Source organism: Anolis carolinensis, chromosome 4 (genome assembly GCF_035594765.1).
Source record: "Anolis carolinensis isolate JA03-04 chromosome 4, rAnoCar3.1.pri, whole genome shotgun sequence".
NCBI lineage: Eukaryota > Metazoa > Chordata > Lepidosauria > Squamata > Dactyloidae > Anolis > Anolis carolinensis.
In genome coordinates this window covers 168,717,843-168,736,478 of record NC_085844.1, presented here as the reverse complement: position 1 = coordinate 168,736,478, position 18,636 = coordinate 168,717,843, and the positions used below count along the sequence as shown (strand labels likewise).

The window sequence follows — 18,636 nt, the reverse complement described above, 5'->3', positions numbered from 1 at the left end:
TTTTACTAGTTTGTTTACAAGAAGATCATGGGGAACTTTGTCAAAGGCCTTACTGAAATCAAGGTATGCTACATCCACAACATTCCCTGCATCTACCAAGCTTGTAACCCTATTGAAAAAAAGAGATAAGATTAGTCTGGCATGACTTATTTTTGAGAAATTCATGTTGACTTTTAGTAATCATAGCATTCTTTTCTAAGTGATTACAGATTGCCTCCTTAGTGATCTGCTCCAGAATCTTTCCCAGAATTTGATGTCAATGTAGAAGACTCCTTTGAAATATAGAAGCTGCAGTGCCAATATTTTTTCCAGTACATTTGGGTGACAGCCCACGAGGAAACCTACAGTGGCTCTCCTCTATGAACAGCATTATATTTTAAGCTACTTCTCAAAGGCTGAATTGAAAAAAGACTGAAGCTTGAGCATCACTTGTGTGGATTTGGGTGTCCTATGGTCACTGGGAAAGAGTGATAAGGTTACATTACAAAGGTTATATAAGAATCAGCCATCAAATCAATGATTCCCAGACTGGTTTTCCAGGCTATTTGGGTCTTCTACTCCCAGAAGCCTCAGTCATTTTGTCCAGTGGTCAGAGATTCTGGGAGTTGGAGTCCAAAACACCAGCAGGATCAGATAATGGAAAATGCTGTTTTATACAATCAGTTGTGTGAAAGGAAAGACAGAAATTCTTCTGATTTGTCTGTTTAATGGCACTTCAGTAGGAGAGAACTGAGACTCATGGAATCTATCTCACCACTTGACAATAAACCAGTCAAACTTATTTTGTTTAACTTTCTAGTGAAGCCATTTTCTCCCTCCAATGTCAAAGCCGAAATAACAGAGGAAGTGGGGCTGCTCCTTGTGAGATGGAATAACCCAGAGTTTCCAAAGTATGATCTTCAGTTTCAGATTCGGTATGCTGCCAATGGAACCAAAATTAATTGGGAGGTATGATGAGACATAATCTAAATTACCCATTGTATCAAAGCTTTGCATGCAGTGGTGTTCTGTTAATAAATATATGAGGATTCGTGGAGCATTATTTAGTTAATTTAACTAGGATTTGAAATTATTGTTTTGCTAAATAAGTATTATAATAGGTTGCATTCAAACAATTTAATAGCAGATAACCTGTTCAGCATTTCTCAGTCTCTTTCAATATGAAAACATTAGTTTAAGCATTCTTTCTTTTAAAACAGATGCAGGAAATTTCTACTCCATCTGTTAGCTCTGCCATTGTAATTGTGCCAGATCCCTGCACAGTTTATATTGTTCAGGTGCGTTGCAGTTTGACTGATGGAGTTGGTTATTGGAGTGACTGGAGTAGACCTGCATATACAGTTATCAAGGATATCAAAGGTCAGTTTATTTTTGTATGGTTTCCACTATGTGGGATTGTTTATTGGTTTGCTTGCTTTAACTGAATGTATGTAAACAAACAGACCACAGTTTTGTTTCTTAAAATTCAACCCATTTCAGCCCCATTGAGAGGACCTGAATTCTGGAGAATTGTTGATGAAGATCCAGTGACGAATCAGAACAATGTAACACTATTTTGGAAGGTAAAACAAATGGGGATGGGGCAAGACAGATCAGATAGTAGACATCTCTTTGTAACATGTGATTATATGATTGCGGCAGATCTCAGTTGAGCTTCGCCCAGACATCTGGGAAATGAGTTTCTGTTAGCGGTGAAACATGTGTTTACAGTTGGAGTCTGTGATGGATTAAGAAACAACAAAACATTTTTTAAAAACCACAAGCAGCTGTTTCTGCACATAAATCTTTCAGTAGATCATCAGAGTTTATACTGATAGAAACAAAAGCAAAGAAAATCTCAGTAATACTTATTAACGTTATCCAAAGCAATACCTGGTGGGCATTTGGTGCAAAAGGCTCCAATTCAGTTGTTGAACATTAGATTTGTTTATTTAAGAAAAACAGATATTGTTTTGTATTATGTGTGCAATGTTGGATAAAGTACCAAAACTAGTTTACAATGGTTTAGTTTATGTCCTGTGTTTTTTCTAGAACAGTGGTTCCCAACCTTTTCTTGACCAGGGACCACTCTCCAACATTAGTACCAAAAGGGTTGCAAATCAGTCAACTTTAGATTCGGTTTGGTTATTTGGGGTGCTGATTCAGAAAATTGCATTGGCTAGACCACATCAGCTCTAGTTTCTGATACAGAACATATGCCATCCAGTAGTCACCATCTGCTCGCCCAGAGAAAACCATATTTAATAATCTAGAGCTGATGTGGTCTATCTATTGCAATTTTCTGAATCAGTATCTCAAATAACCCCAGGAACAGGCCTAAAAACAAAGACACCAAGGTGCCCTCGCTTCCAGGTGCCACATGTAATGGCTGCGCTCAGGGGGAGAGAGGAGGAGGGGTAGCAACAGTAAGGAGGCTTGTTGCCATGCCTTTTGTGGGTAGTCAACCTTGTGAGAGTTTGTAAAAGAGGCACCATGATGTGGTGAGTTGACTGGAAAGGGCATGTGGCGACAGCTGATTGGCTGTGCCAGTCAGCAGCCAGAATTCTGATTGGCTGTTGTCTCTAGCTTGGTGCTGAGGCAAATAGTTTTAACTGTCACTTTCATCTCAGAGAGGGAGGAGAGCAGCGGACTAAAAATGGTTAAGAAGGAAATGGCTGCCATACTCTCCGAAGCCTGATTATTTATAAGGCAAATGAGGCATATTTAAAGATAGTTTAAAGGGACTGTTTATTCTCTATTTTCTCTGTGTGAATTCAGAAAGACTGCTATATATATATTGTTGCCCTATTTGAACTTTTGAACTGAAGTAAAGATACTGTTACTTGTTACACAAGCCTGAGTGATGCTTTATTATACTACAGGGTTTATCTTGATTCAGAAACTATGGTAAAGCTTCTATTTATTTATTTCTACAACCAACAATAGGCTATGGGCCCAGTGTTACCACCAATTTGAACCATTTAAACACCTCCTTGTGTTTAATGTCACTGTAAAAAGGCAGCAACTGTAATTTGGCAAAGCTGTGCATTGGCAAGAAGAAAAACCTCAAAGATGGAGGATTCCATCTCTCTGAGGAGAACAAATGTTATATTGCTCTGTCCTCAATGGATGATTCACCAATGCCTTAGAATCTCTACCTAAAAGCCAGCTGAACCTGCAATATATATGTACTAGACTAACAGCTGACTGGGAAAGGAGGAAAGACCTCAGTCTGGAGCATCAGGGAAGCTGGTCAGCAGAAGCAGATGCGGCAGGGCCTGAAAGAGAGACCAAAAAGACGTACATAGACAGAAAGAAGTGCTACAACTGCAGATCTCCAGGGCATCTAAAAAAAAGACTGTCCAAAGCCACAGAAAAAGAAGATGAACCAGAGGAGGGGCTCATCACATGCCAATGTGGTCCAGTCCAAAGGAAGTAAAGAAGATGAGGACATTTTCTTCATTGACTCTGGGTGCTCTCAACATATTATAAATAAGAGAGAGCTGATTTCTATCCTTGAAAAACCTGAATGTGCTAAAGTTTCTCTCGCAGATGGTTTATGTTACCATGTTGAGGGGCAGAGAGATGTTTATGTAAAACATTTAGATAGAACATTGAAAAATGTATTATATGTCCCAGAAATTAAGTATAACCTCTTATCGGTGAGTTCATTAGATAAGGAGGAGTATGATCTAAATATCTCTGGAGGCAAAGTCAAAATTTTAAAAGGGAAGAAACTCTGTGGGACTGGTAAATTGCAAGGTGATTGATATATATATATATATATATATATATATATATATATATATATATATATATATATATATTGACTCCAAAGGGTAACCAAGATGAGATTAATATGATTAGCAAAAACACAGCTCAAATATAGTTTGTAGCTTATCTGACATAAAAATGAGTTAGTGATATCCCAGTGTTAATTAAAAAAAAGAATCTGTATTCTGTGCAGCTAAAGCTCAATCCAGAATTAAATGTCTAATATATGCTGACTTTTCTTGCAGCCACTGATGAAGAATCTTTCCTTATGCAGCGTGCTAGGATATATGGTAGAGCATACAACTTCAGATAATGTTACTTGGTCAGACTACGTTGAAAATGACACAACATACACATTTTCATGGGCTGAAGATGTACATACCATTAAGGTTATAGCCATCAACTCAATTGGAGCTTCTTCTGTGAATTTTATTTTAACTCTGTCAAAACAAATGAGCACAGGTAAGAGAAAAGTTTTAGGGTAGTTTTGTGCTCTATGTTGTCACAAAAAGGTTCTTATTTTATGAGATAGTTAATTTTTTGATAAGTAGTATTTAAGTCATGAGACATATTAGGTTCCTTATGCATAGCAGAGCTTATTATTCTAATTTAGAAACTTAACAATTCAGTTTAATCTATTCACTTGGAAACTGTTTCCCCTGATCTGAATGAATATTAAATACCCTGCTTGGAACTGCTATGTAACATACCATAGTTTTCTGATATTGTAAATATTTTGAAAGTAGCTTGTCATATGTATGCTTAATAATGAAAATAACCAATTTTTTTAAAAAAGTCACAGGAATTACTGGCAGAGATAAAAGTAACAAGAAATAGAATGGACCTTGATTTAGTAGTCCATAAAAATACAGTTGACTCACATGGAATAAATTTGATAAGGTGTACTTAAATTCTTTGTTTTATATTGATATCAGAATACTTATTTATGTTTATGAGAATTTTGACTTAATTCCCTTACAAAAAATTATGATTCTGTAGTCTAGTGTATTATTTATCCTGTGTAGAATCTCTTCCAACTTCTGTTTTTGTTTGTTTTTACTATTTTTGCCAGTAAACATTGTGGAATCTCTGAGGACCTATCCTGTAAACAGCAGTTGTGTCATTGTGACTTGGACCCTTTCACCCGTGTCTTATATTATCACATCATTTGTAATTGAATGGATAAACCTGAATGGGGAAGAGCAAATAAAATGGATAATGGTTCCTTCGGATATTAGAAGGCACCACATTTTTGGTGAGTTTGTATTTGCGACTTCCTTTTTCCTCTCTTGTGTTTTGATGCTTTGCAACAGCATTGTACAGAGTGGTTATATAAAAATCTCCAGTGTACTGACAGACCTCTAACGAATTTGAAATGACAAGTGTTGGAGTAAAAGGATGAGAAGGGCAAATGCTCAGAAATAAGGTGTGGATAAAGAATTGCTGCAAAACAGTGGAGATAGGCAGTACAATACCAGACTGAAAAGTCTCAATACTGAAATTCTAAGAGTCTATTGTAGCTATTTTGTAGTTGTGGAACATAGGTTTCAAGTTCTTTTGTTAAATGGTAGATGCAGTACTTTTTTATACAGCAGTTCTATACACATCTGGGTGTATGTTTTATCCACATTGATATGACTTATGAGCAGAGCCGGCCCAAGATAATTTTCAAGTGTAAGCGAATAGAAATTTTGGTGCCCCCCCCCCACACACACACACCAAACCACATGAACGGGCCAGCAGAGCATTGGATAAGCAAAAATGTTGGATAATATGAAGGCCAAGTGTGAATAACTGCAGTTGATCACCTTGATTAGCATAGAATAGCCTTGCTAGACATGGTTATGGTTATTGAGCATTATTCCTAGCAGTGCAATAATTGAGGACTTTTTAAGTATTGACCACTGGACTGATTCTGGACTATGATTTTGAACTTATGTGGTTGTAATTGTTGTTTTTAGTAGTTTTTGTTTTAATGTTTGAGTTTAATTGTCATTATATTATTGGAATTTGTATGTCGGCCATTGAATTGTTGCCAGTTGTGAGGCCACCCTGAGTCCTCTTCGGGTGAGAAGGGCGGGACAGAAGTATGGGAAATAAATAAATAAATAAATAGTAAAAAAAAAAAAAAGGACAGTAAAAAAAGGACAGTAAAAAAGAACACTCAAAAACAGGGGAATTCCAAACATGAAACAATCAGGGCCAGCTAACACCTCTCAACAAAGATATACAAACCCCACTTGCCTAGTTTCCAACACACCTCACAACCTCTGAGGATGCCTGCCTTAGATGTGGCCCTCCTCTGGACACTTTCCAGCATTATTTGGCAGAGAAGGAGAAAGAATTTGGGCCCTTCCACACAGCTCTATAACTCAGGATATCAAGGCAGGATAACCCACATTACCTGCTGTGTGCTTTTTAAAGAGAAAAAAGTTTTAGGAAAACGAAGATCATTCTATATATGTAGTCACATTTTCTGCTTCAATTGTGTGTGGAGGTGCCAGTTTTTCATTGATGCTAAAGCTTACAGTCTTAATGAGCCCCCGGTGGCGCAGCGGATTAAACTACTGAGCTGCTGAACTTGCTGATCAAAAGGTTGGTGGTTTGAATTCGGGGAGCACTGTTACCCCCAGCTTCTGCCAACCTAGCAGTTTGAAAACATGCAAATGTGAGTAGATCAATAGGTACCGGTCTGGCGGGAAGGTAACAGTGCTCCATGCAGTCGTGCAGGCCACATGACCTCGGAGGTGTCTACGGACAACGCCGGCTCTTCGGCTTAAAAATGGAAATGAGCACCAACCCCCAGAGTTGGACATGACTAGACTTAATGTCAGGGGAAAACCTTTTCCTTTACTTAAGGCTTACAGATAAAAAATGGGCAGAAAAGAAAGAGTGTAAAAATTAAAAATATATTATTTTATTCCAGATAATTTCATTCTCATTGACAAATACAGATTTAGTTTGTATCCAATAACCTGTGAAGGAGTGATGAAGCCCTATGTGACAGATGGATTCTCCAAAGGTGACTGAAGTTTATTTTTCACTTCAGAAAGAAATTCTTACTCTAACCATTAATGGAAAAATGTAGTTAATACATTGGAGATAGCTATTGTATGCACTGTATTAGCAGCAAGACATATGTGAATCATCTACATCTGACCTTGATTAGAAAACCATGACAATCCAAAAATTATAATTATAACTGTAATAATTATATATAAGTGATATATAAATTATAATGTCCACTATCTTTGATGATTACACATCCTCTCTATTCAAAAGCATGTGAATATATTTATTAAAGTTATAAAAGATTATTATATTGTCACTAGATCTAATGTAGCAACAATAATATCTTCATGTGTTTAGATTGAAGGAAAGGTTTTAGACTTTATTTCTATTTCCATTTGTTCTAGCTATTCCAAACTGCATATATCTCTATGATATATTTTAGCATATTATAATACAGCAACTGTTTCAGATAAATTCTGGATATTTTTTTTTGCTTGTTTGTTCTGGATTGAGTAAAGTTATAATATGCAATGGATGGCATTCTATTGGTTAGTCCCAAGTAGAGCAGTTCCATTCAATAAATTGTTCAGGCAATTGGCAAATCTCACTGATTCAATGGGTCTACTATAGTCAGGACTAGCAATAGACTTACAATAGATTTGAAGTTTGTAATTCAATTGTAAAATCTCGAATTAGAGTTTTATTCCCTCCAGCTACAACTAGATTCAGAGGGGTTTATTTCCAAATGTGCACCAGATCATGTAACTTCTAAGTGGGGAAGATTTATGACCATTCAAAAGTATTTTATGTTTCAATATGGGCTTACCTAGAGGAAAACTCTTTGAACATCATTTGATCTATCTCTGACAAAATGTACAAGGACTACACTGTGAGTATAAACATATACCGTATTTTGGTAGTGACAGTGATAGTTCTCACCGTTCACTATTCATTTCAGGTGAAATGGAAAACCACAATGATGTGAACGTCTATGTGATTCTACCCTTAGTCATTTCATGTTCAGTTTTGCTGTTTGGAGGTTTTCTGATCTTGCACCAAAGGTAAAGCTTTTCTATATAATCCATATTTGTTCACATAGTTATTTTTGTTAACATCAAGTAATATTATGGTCATAAGATTATTTATATATGGAAAATACATTTTATCTGGGGATGAGTAATTGGGAATTCAACAATTTCCACAGATAAGTGTTACTCTCACTTTCTAGGAGTGTGAAGGAATTTATGTCTATAGGCATGCCAATCATAGCACTTATGAATTCACTTTTTCCATGGTAAATTGGATGTTTGAGTAGATGTTTAGAACTAAATAGGTTCCTGGACCATATTAACAACATCCACCCAAACATCCAATTTGCCATGGAAAAAGAAAGCAAAGGAAAACTACAATTTTTAGATGTCTTAGTAGTCTGCAAACCAAATCAACAATTGGACCACACAGTTTACAGAAAACATACACACACTGATAGATACCTATATAAAAACTCCAACCATCGCCCAGGTCTAATTCAACCAAAGAAGTCAGCTATAGCAGAGCACTTGAATCAACCTGGACACAGAATATTATTCGAGAACACAGAAATTCTAGACCACTCTGACAATGATATGTCAGACTACAAAAAGAAGTCATTGAAGTCCACAAGCATGTGAACAATTTCAACCGAAAGGAGGAAACCATGAACATGAACAATACCTGGTTACCAATATTAAAAAACACCAGAATCAAGACAGTAAACAAAAAATACCACTTAGAAACAGAAGGACTTCAGAAAGCTAACAATAAATGCTAGTTAACACTTCCCAAACAAAGGATGTCCCCAGGCAACAGAAGCCAGGTTACCTCTGTTCAAATACCCTCACTGATTGATTTTGCAGCTTCATGGCTACTCATGCTATTCAAGCTTGCTAATTACAACATTCACACTTGCTTTGAACAGAAAAGGTTTTTTTCTCCCACACAGAACATTCCATAGATATATATTTACACTCCACTTGCCTCACTGCCAACAGAACCTCTGAAGATGCCAGCCACAGATGCAGGCGAAATGTCAGAGAATGCTGCTGGAACATGGCCATACAGCCTGGAAAACTCACAGCAACTCAGGGAATGAAAGCTCTGAACTCACATATGTGTTCATTGAAGCATTCTTCGAAAGATTTTAAAATACTATATCTTTTATGTAGCCTTTATGCCAAATCAATACTGTGTCTGAATATTTCAGAATGAAGACGTTATTTTGGGATGATGTTCCAAACCCCAAGAATTGCTCCTGGGCACAAGGAGTTAATTTTCAAAAGGTATGGACTCTTGTTTTATGCATGTCAATAACGTGTTTCGTTTGAATACCATTGTCGCATATGGTCAGCTAGTTAGCACCCATTTAAGGAACTTCCATTAATATCTACAATGAATTGGAACTATGGCATGGTTTTGAAATCTTGATTCAGTCACTTCTGAATACTACTCTCTGGAAGGTATAGCTAATTAAAAGGTTTAGTCATGAATCTGTAGATTCATTGTCCCCAAGAATGTCCCAATTCAGATTCCTTTGTGGTAGCATTTTGCCTCCAGAGCCTTCTGACTTCACTGGTGAAAGGGAGTCCCCCCGATGCTCCTGTGTGGAGTTTCTTATGAAGACAGTCAGATTCTTCACATATACAGAACATTCCATGTAATATTGAAACTATGGACCCTGAAGAATAGGAGCATTAGAAGCTGAATTATAGTTAGTTGTATGGTATGTCCATTGGTAGCTCAGTATTTCCTGCAGATCCTATCAGATCTTACCTAAGTATTTATATGTTTTTATGTTTTGTATAATGTTTTTTTATTAAGTATTGTTAATTGATTTAAATGTGTTGCTTGATTTTATTGAATTTTGTTCTGGACATTGAAATTTGCCAATCTCTCTAAGCCCCCTTGAGTCCCCCTGGGTGAGAAAGGCAGGGTAGAAATGTTGTAAATAAATAATTTGAAGAGAATGGAGATTGATATGTTGTCAAAGGCTTTCATGGCTGGAATCTCTGGGTTGCTGTGAGTTTTCCGGGCTGTATGGCCATGTTCCAGAAACATTCTGTCCTGACATTTCACTCACATCTATGGCAGGCATCACATCACAACCTCTGAGGATGCCTGCCATAGATGTGGGTGAAACATCAGGAGAGAATGCTTCTGAAACATGGCAATACAGCCCAGAAAACTCACAGCAACCCAATGGAGATTGAATTTTGTACTTTCTGAGTGCAGCATCTATGTTGTACCATTGAGCTGTCATCATTCTTATAATGAATGGATATAATCCATTAGTCGTATTTTAATTCATTTTGGTAACCTCAGTTTGATTTGTTTGTTCACCATTGGTTTTTTTGTTTGTTTTGTTTTGCAATATTTACTTTAGACGTTTTCGCTTTGGAAACCCCATTGTTATATTAAAATATATGCATGCACACCAGCAGTGCTCATTGATCAGGAAGAATGCTTGCTTAAAAATAATTCATTATTTTCGTAGCTTTCATTCCCATTGCAATCTTTATTTTCTCATCTTCATTGTTAATTTTATTTCATTTCATTTAAACAGAGAATGGACATTCTTTGAAGTCTAATCATGGTCACTGCCTGATGAACCATTGTGACAGCTCCCAAGCTTCCCGTACAGAGTTGTTAGAAGAATTATCTATTTGAATTCAGAAGACATAATTACTTACACGTTATTTCTTTATGTGCTGACTTGTTTCCTAGTGTTGGAAATAATTTTGTTCAGTAATGACATACAGTTCTGAGAACACTGCCAATATCTCAGCCCAGATCAAGGTTTGTTACGTGTAAGAAAAAAGCACATGGGTATTGAAGGCAGGAGACAGTGTGTACCATGCTGTTTTCCTTTCTCTCTAAACACCCAGCTTTAGATGACATTTTCATTAGTGATAGACTCTGTTACATGGTGTTGAAATAACAGAAAGAATTGAGTAGATGGAAGCGAACTTATTTTTTCATCTAAGTGTTATTTCCCACCCCTGGTTTTCAATGGTAGTTATAGGAGTCTGTAAGGCAGAAACATCTAGAATGGTTTCATTCTGTCACATTTGCTCAGTCTGAATGACTTTGTTAAGTATACTTAATTGCTATGTCAGTTTTAACAGGAATTTTCCAAGGCATACTATGAAATACATTTGTGTGCACAGGGCTCCTGATTTGGTGATTCAGACTTGGTACAAATTCAGATTCATTCAAATCATGAGTTTAAACTGAGATTCAGAAATCCAGATTTCTCGTCCCCCTTTACTTTCTTGCTTTGGGAAATCAAAATGTCTATGGCTTTCTTGTTCTTCAGACATCTGCATAAATTGGGAGAGCTGATCGCATTTAAAGTAGGGATTATATTTCAACAGGTAGACAAAGAAGTTTTTCTGTTTGGCTTTTACAAATTTTACTGTTTTTCAAGAAAGACAATGAGTTGTTGATTGCTCATTCTTGAGTATCCATGCTATTTCTGCCATGCCTCTCTCCCCTGTTATTGATGTACTTTACTGCAATACAGGCATCCTCCTCTCCCAACATAGAAGAGTAGAAGTAGTGAGCATCAGGCATGTATACAGCAATATTTAGCAAGCAGAGGGCAAGCAGATAAAAGGTTTCAGATGCTTCTTTAGTCGAGATGGCAATTATAGAGCATCAGTGAATTGCATTTATTAATATTTAGCTAAGGATTAGTTGTGATATGAAATAACATCTTTCTTGAAGAGACAGTACTTCTGTTTTATTCTTCCAGCACTCTAACTGATGTGATTCAGTGGTGCATTATAAGGAATTAAGTGGTGACTATGGAGCTTTTTCCTGACAGCTACTGATTTCCTTCAAGTTATTGCTGATATGTGCTCGTTTTAAAAACCTCTATGTTATTGATCTGTACTCCTCACCACCTCATATTTTCCATAGTGACTAATGTAACATCTTGGCATGGAGCATCTGAGGCCATTCCAGACAGGTCCTATATCCCAGGATCTGATCCCAGAATCTGATCCCTGGTTTCTGTTTATCCCAGATTATCTGGTAGTACGGACACATAGAATCCAGTTTAAAGCAGAAAACCTGGGATCAGATCTTGGGATATAGGGCCTTGTCTGGAATGACCCTAAGTCACTTGAAGGTTCAACAGTGTTTGCTGCTTCCTTTTGAGACTTGCCTCTGCTGCCTGATTTCTAGAACTTGTCTGCTTCTGCCTGTTGCAAGACCATTTGATTCTGTAGGCTGCTAGTGCTGTAATGCCCTGGAGAATAACCCCTGCGCATTTGCTATCTACTGCCAAGGAAGAGAGCACTGTGGTGTCCACTTCCATCTCAAACTGGCCCCAGCCTTTTCTGTGATTTTTCAGATTTCCTTCTCGGGAGCTACGTCTGTCATAATAGTACTCTTGATGCTGTCTCGTTTTCCCTCTCTGATCTTCAGGCTAAAACTGAACCTTCCTGACATGGGAAGCAGGCATTCTCCCACTATCATCAACCTTTTTAAAAGTCTTCCTGAGAGTAAATCTTCCATTATTCCTCATTCTGTGCCTAGGGGCAGCACACTCCAAATGAAAAGGGTAGTTGCTTGCCTGCTTCGGCAAATAGGAAATAAAATACGTCCTTTGTTTTAAAGGATGGATTGACCATAGAATCACTCTGGCAGAGCAAGAGATTCCTGGAGAAGTGTTCACTCTAGATCAGTGGTTCTCAACCTGTGGGTCCCCAGATGTTTTGGCCTTCAACTCCCAGAAATCCTAACAGCTGATAAATTGGCTGGGATTTCTGGGAGTTGTAGGCCAAAACATCTGGGGACCCACAGGTTGAGAACCACTGCTCTATGCCCTCCTCCAGTATGATTCTGTGGGAAACTGACAATATAGCCACCCTGAGGAATATAGATATTTTACAAGAGAGAACATTTTAATCAAATCTGTGAATGATCAAACCTGCAAAAGTCAACTCCACAATTGTGGAGGGCCAACCGTACTACTCAGAATAATAAGAAAGGTAAACAGAATTAAGATATGCTACTAAGTAAGAAAAATGGGGAATTAAAACAGAGAGATCACACATACATCAGAAAATTCATTTTTACATAGGCAAACCATTGTTTTAAAATGCTAAATGAGTACTAGATACTCACCCCATCACACATACTTCTCTCCTTTCCTTATCTAATTAAATGAAGTGTGCTTGACTTAACCACACAGCAGAGGGATGACTCCCAATCCATTTTATATTCCCATTCATCACACTCTTCCTGTTGGTTAATTATTATTTGGGGGGGGGGGGAGGGGAGATCTTGTGCAACTCTGTACTTTAATTACCATGGAGAAATGTTAAATATTTCTGTTCTTATGGAACTGCACAGTTTCAATTGACTGCCACTGGAAGTGTATTGCCAGCTGTTTCAGCAAAGCTTTTCTCTTACTTCCACTGGAAGTGTATTGCCGGCTGTTTTGTCAAAGAAGAATCAAGTGGGATAAAAATACTGTCACCAAAACCCGTCCCAAAAGGCATGCCACTGTCATGGAAGATGAGCTGCAGATGGGTGTGCTATCACACATACAAAAGCACGCTTATGCAGCCAGAGAAGTTAGACATGAGTGAAGTTAATTGTTTCCCATTTTACTAAAAGTACTTGTAGATTCTTTGCCTACAAGTGCCCATAAAGTGTCTGACATAATGGACTTTGTGTCATATAATAGGAGCCATAGGCACCAGTAAGCAAAGAGTGTCAGACAGGTCATGAGTATGTGAGATAAGGTCCGAGACCATACTCAGATGATAACAACTGCCCAAAACAGCACCAAAACTTCCTATGATTCGCTGCTAACAACTAAATCTAGCAAAGAAAGGAAGACATGTAGGAGACAACTGAGTATAAGGGTCTAATGATCCCACACGCTCCTTCCTTATAAGCACAGTGAATGGAGAATGCTGATGAGATTCTTTTCTCAGATTGCATGTTAGAGCTATTAGTCAGGAAAACCCAGTTCTTCTACTTTCTGCATCACACTTTTGGGTTTTATCCTAGATTCTTCTTCCTGTACTTGCTTTACAAGAAAAGAAAAAGAAACATGTGATTTTGCCCTCAGCTAAATTATAGCACAGAGCAGTGAAGATGTAAGTGAGTGTTAAAGTGATCACTTCTCAAAAAGGAAGAAATGTCAGAAGGAAATTCTGAGTCTAGTTTTAATGAGGAAATTATCCAGTTCCTCTGATATTGCAGCTCTTGAAATTTCAAAGACCTTTGAAATGATAGCCAGTAGAATGGATCTCAGCATATCAAAATTCAAGTCTGGAACTGTAAGGTAGTGGACATCTCATCTATTTTAGGTGCCTGTGATCTTCTTAAAGCAAAGATGGTCCACTGCAATGGAGCTGAAGGCCACTTTTTTGATTAGTGAAGTACTCAAAATTGCTGAAAACTAGTCACTTCATTATAAAATAACCTTAATTCATCAAACACTTAATAAGCAATAAAACAAAATAAATTATATTTTTGGATTGCCCAAGCTCTTTCCTCCATCTTTTATGCTTTGCAACAAAACACAGTTCCCTCCCTGCTTTCTTCTTCCACAAGCATAACCCACTCTAGTGCAGAAAAGGAAGTAACCAGGAGGCCTTAAGCCAATTCTGAAAGCACTTCCCATTTTCTTTTGCACTCAACCACCTCCTGGTGTGAAATGGCAAAAAGCAGCACAGCATGGGTGGATTTGCAGACTAAGAAATTGGTAGTTCGGGTTCTTTTTTAAAAGAAAGAACAACGGGGAAGGGGTTCTTTTCTTCTTACACTTTGGCTACCTCTCCTGCAACTGTTGCTTCCAGGCAGGAGAGCAGAATGGGTGGACTTGCTGTGCTACTTCTTCCCTGCCCACCCACCACTAGACATACCACACTTCCTCTCAAGTAGATCTCATGGGGAAATCACAGGAGGAAGCTGCACCACTAAAGCTGCAGCAATCAGTGGACTTCAACCCCTTCTGCATTGTCCTTATTTTGCAGGATCTGATCCTAGGTTATCTGCTTTAAACTGGGTTATATGAGTCCCCAGTGCCAGGTAAGCTCGGATCAGATCCTGGGATATAGGGCCCTTCCACACAGCAATATAACTCAGAATATCAAGACAGATAATCCACAATATCTGCTTTGAACTGGATTATCTGAGTCCACACTGTCATATAATCCAGTTCAATGTGGAACTTATACAGCTGCATAGAAGGGGCCCTTAGTTGGGCTGTGAGCTGACTTCCTAGTACAGTGGTTCTCAACCTGTGGGTCCCCAGGTGCTTTAGCCTACAACTCCCAGAAATCCCAGCCACTTTACCAGGAGTTAGGATTTCTGGGAGTTTATGGCCAAAACATCTGGGGACCCACAGGTTGAAAACCACTGCCTAGTGTCCTCTTCCCTGAATAAAAGTTACATGTTATTTTGCTCTGTAGTTTGCTGCATTGATCATTTCCAGAAGCAAATAAAACCACTAAATTAAAAAAGAAATTATTTTTCCTCAAGAGCAAAGAGTCAGTAGTGATAAAAAGGTTTGGGCAACCAACATGCAACACTTTTCCTGCTCCTGCCGGATCCCTTAGATATGGCATGAGATGCATCAGGTCAACTAGATTCAGCCCTGGTCTCTTAGCCCCCGAGGCATGTGGAAGTGTCAGCCCACCTCTGAGAAGGACCTTGTGTCCCCTGGATGGCACCCCTTGCAGAACAATGTCGGAAATACACTAGTAACCCAATCTGGAATACAAGACCCATGCCAATTGCCCCGCAAAATTGTGACAAATTAGACAATAGAACATTAACCATACGCCTCACTCTGACATGCCTTTAAATTTTCAGTCATCTGATCAGAGTGAAAACCTCTATCCAAGCAACTCCATCTGGGTGTTGAGTACATGTCAGCCTGTGAGCTAGCAGGACACAACTCATTGGATGTCTGCCAACTCAATCATGGCCACAAGCTTAGAGGAAATCCCAGTTGTGGCCAACATTCATACCTCTTACCTGCAAACTTCTGCCCTGTATCGTACTAGTTGTCTTCCTGAATGCTGAGCATCAAAAAAAAAAAAAAAAGACCATATGAAATGAAAGCAAAATGTTCATGTGTTTTGCTGTGTCCATTGTGCACTGACTCCACTGCTTTTTCAGATGTATAAATACTAAACTTCTATTATGGCGATATGATTTTCTATTGGGTTTTAACTTGATTATTCCAAGGAGGTTCTTTTTAGCAGCTTCACTGCATTTCTGCAAACACTACCTTCATTCAGTTTTTCATTGTGATCAGTAGGGTTGTTAATACAAGCAATTGAGAAAATACCACCTATTGCAGTCATTATCTTCCCAATGGATTCAAATTAAATTGCATATGATTGCAGATGACATTATTAATGGACCCTTTCTGTAGGTTATTATTTTTTACAAAGTTTAGTAAACCTCTCTAAAAGACTTTCATGGTACTCCAATCATATACTTGTATTTGAAAGTAAATGTTTTACAGCAGTACTGACTCATTTTACTTTTGTGCATGAATTATTTTATAACCACAGCATTATGTTTTACTAGCAAATAGTGTCTTCGGTGTATCCAGCTAAGCATTTAATCCATTTTGATTTTTAATATTCTAATCCATATCCAATTATGTTAACATACAGCTTATTTGATTTGGAAAGCCTTCTTTTCATGTCTCTCTTGTGTGTCATGGTTAATGACATTATAGGCTGTATGTACAATGCAGAATTAAAGCTGTTTGACACTGCATTAACTGCCATGGTTCAATACTACGATATTCTGGAATTTGTTATTTTGTGAGATACCTCTGACAAGGACAGCAAAGGGTGGAACTGTAGCAGTTATAATGGTGTTAAATTGCTGGGATTTAACAGTGTGAATACAGCCATAGTCTGACAGAACTAAGGGCTTGAGAGCTCATAGAACTTCTTTCTAGAAAGTGGAAATCTCCAAGATACAGGTCCTTTCCAAACTCTGGAAGTAGGCTATAGCCAAACAAGGAAGCAAAGTTTCACCATTTTTGATATTTGGCTGAGCAGATATTATTGATTTTCTAAGAGCAAAAGGGTGATTGACTGCAAGAAGTTGGTATAGATTGTCTGTTGCTGATAGACATATTAACTGTCATTATTTCCCTTGAACCTGGAGGAGCAGGTTGTGCAGATACATTGTATCATTGTTTTTATGGTATATCATGCTCAACCTGCAAACTAGTCTCTGAATGTCTTAGGCACTAGGCTTGTGCAATCTGGGTAAACCGCAATCCGTTTTGGTGTCCTGAATTTCGATGGGGGTCCTGATCCTTTTTTTGGGAGCCTCCTGAATTTGGGAGGACAGAAATTTGTTTTTGATCCGGGAAGCTGAAAAATAATTTTGTTATTTGGCCCATTAGTGGCAATTGGGGGAGGCTTCCCACAGGCTCCCCTTCCTGTCATTTTAGGCATTGTTTGTCCATATATCCTTCATTAAGACCTGGATTAAAAGCATCAAAATTAAGATAACATTCCTTCTGCAACCCTTTCTCTTCTGTCTGTAGAGGAGACTGGGTTTAATGCTTCCTTAAAGCTGTTTCTACTCTAGAAGAGATAGGAGCGCACACTCTCTCCCTGCAGCAGGTAGTTTCCCAAGATATTTTAAGGATACTTCCCATTTCCCAGGGAAGGAAGAGGGATCGACCTGGAGGTTTCCTATCCTGGGATTTCTTTAAAGAGCCCTCTCTTCTCTCTTGATTCGGAGATGCTGGAGTGGTGCCTTTTTCTCCCTCGTGCTTTTACTTCTAGCGGCTGCCTCCCTCCCCACACTCCATGTGTAACCGAAAGCAGCCGGTTTTTGACAGCCACTGTTCTGTTGAGGCTGGTAAAAATGGTGGCAGAACCCATGTCATTACGGGTTTCCAAGCCAACCAAACATGCCAAAGGCAAACTCCATCACAAATCCATGCACAAGCCTATTAGACACTAATTCTGAGAAACCCCAGTAAAACAGTCTTTCTGAGATCTGGGACATGAAGTTCAAAACCAAGGTCGAGAACTAAAGTTGAGAAACATTGCAGTAAGTCATAAAACATAGAGGTTTTGCAAGGTGTTCCTATATATTTCTACATAGATGCCAGCCTAATTGTTTTTAATAGGGTTTACTCCCAGATACATGCATATAGCAGTGATTCTCAACCTGGGGTCCCCAGATGTTTTTGGCCTACAAATCCCAGGAATCTCAGCCAGTTTACCAACTGTTAGGATTTCTGGGAGTTGAAGGTCAAAACCATTTGGGGATCGCAGGTTGAGAACCACTGGCATATAGGATGGTAAGTCTTTTATTTGTCGAGATTGTAATGATACCTCCAGGTTGATCCCATAACCAGCTTTTATCTCTTGCCTTATTAATTGTAAGCACTATTCTTCCTTCATCTTGTTTTTTTCCTCATTCTTTCCAAAAGGAAGATGTAATGCATGCATACCTCTTCCTTGTTGATAAGAATGAAAACTTAAGTATGAAATGATTTGGCTCAGAGTAACTTCTGTAATAAATTGCTATTCCTTTCTTTATGTAAGCTTGTTAGAGACTGAACTGAAAAGAATTTGGTACTTCCTATGGCATCTTAGAGCTTTAAATGTGTTAAAATTTACTGGTAATTATTTTCAAACCTAACCACTTTACATTTTTAAGATTTGTATGCATTCTGCTTCCAATAAAGCAACACAGTCATTTGGCTCCCCCCCCCCCCCCCAAAATGTATTCTTTTTGTCTAAAAAAAAAGTAAAATAACTCATGCTTCTAAATGAGCTGCCAGATCAAATATAATAAAATGAAAGCAAAATGTTCATG

The 18,636-nt window shown here is 38.2% G+C and overlaps 1 protein-coding gene across 6 annotated transcripts in view; it reads left to right on the top strand.

Annotated features, from left to right (window-relative positions):
- The window catches only part of lepr (leptin receptor), a 112,413-nt gene that overhangs the window by 58,099 nt on the left and 35,678 nt on the right, over positions 1 to 18,636 (top strand). For 5 of the 6 annotated variants that reach the window (XM_062978218.1, XM_062978215.1, XM_062978216.1 and 2 more), the window contains 8 exons: positions 800 to 948; positions 1,200 to 1,359; positions 1,480 to 1,562; positions 3,999 to 4,215; positions 4,826 to 5,008; positions 6,680 to 6,775; positions 7,724 to 7,826; positions 9,008 to 9,083. In XM_062978218.1, coding sequence (XP_062834288.1) covers positions 800 to 948; positions 1,200 to 1,359; positions 1,480 to 1,562; positions 3,999 to 4,215; positions 4,826 to 5,008; positions 6,680 to 6,775; positions 7,724 to 7,826; positions 9,008 to 9,083 — 1,067 coding nt within the window. Of the gene's footprint in view, positions 1 to 799; positions 949 to 1,199; positions 1,360 to 1,479; positions 1,563 to 3,998; positions 4,216 to 4,825; positions 5,009 to 6,679; positions 6,776 to 7,723; positions 7,827 to 9,007; positions 9,084 to 10,363; positions 18,633 to 18,636 lie in introns of those variants that run through there. The other variant, XM_062978220.1, reaches the window with a different exon arrangement.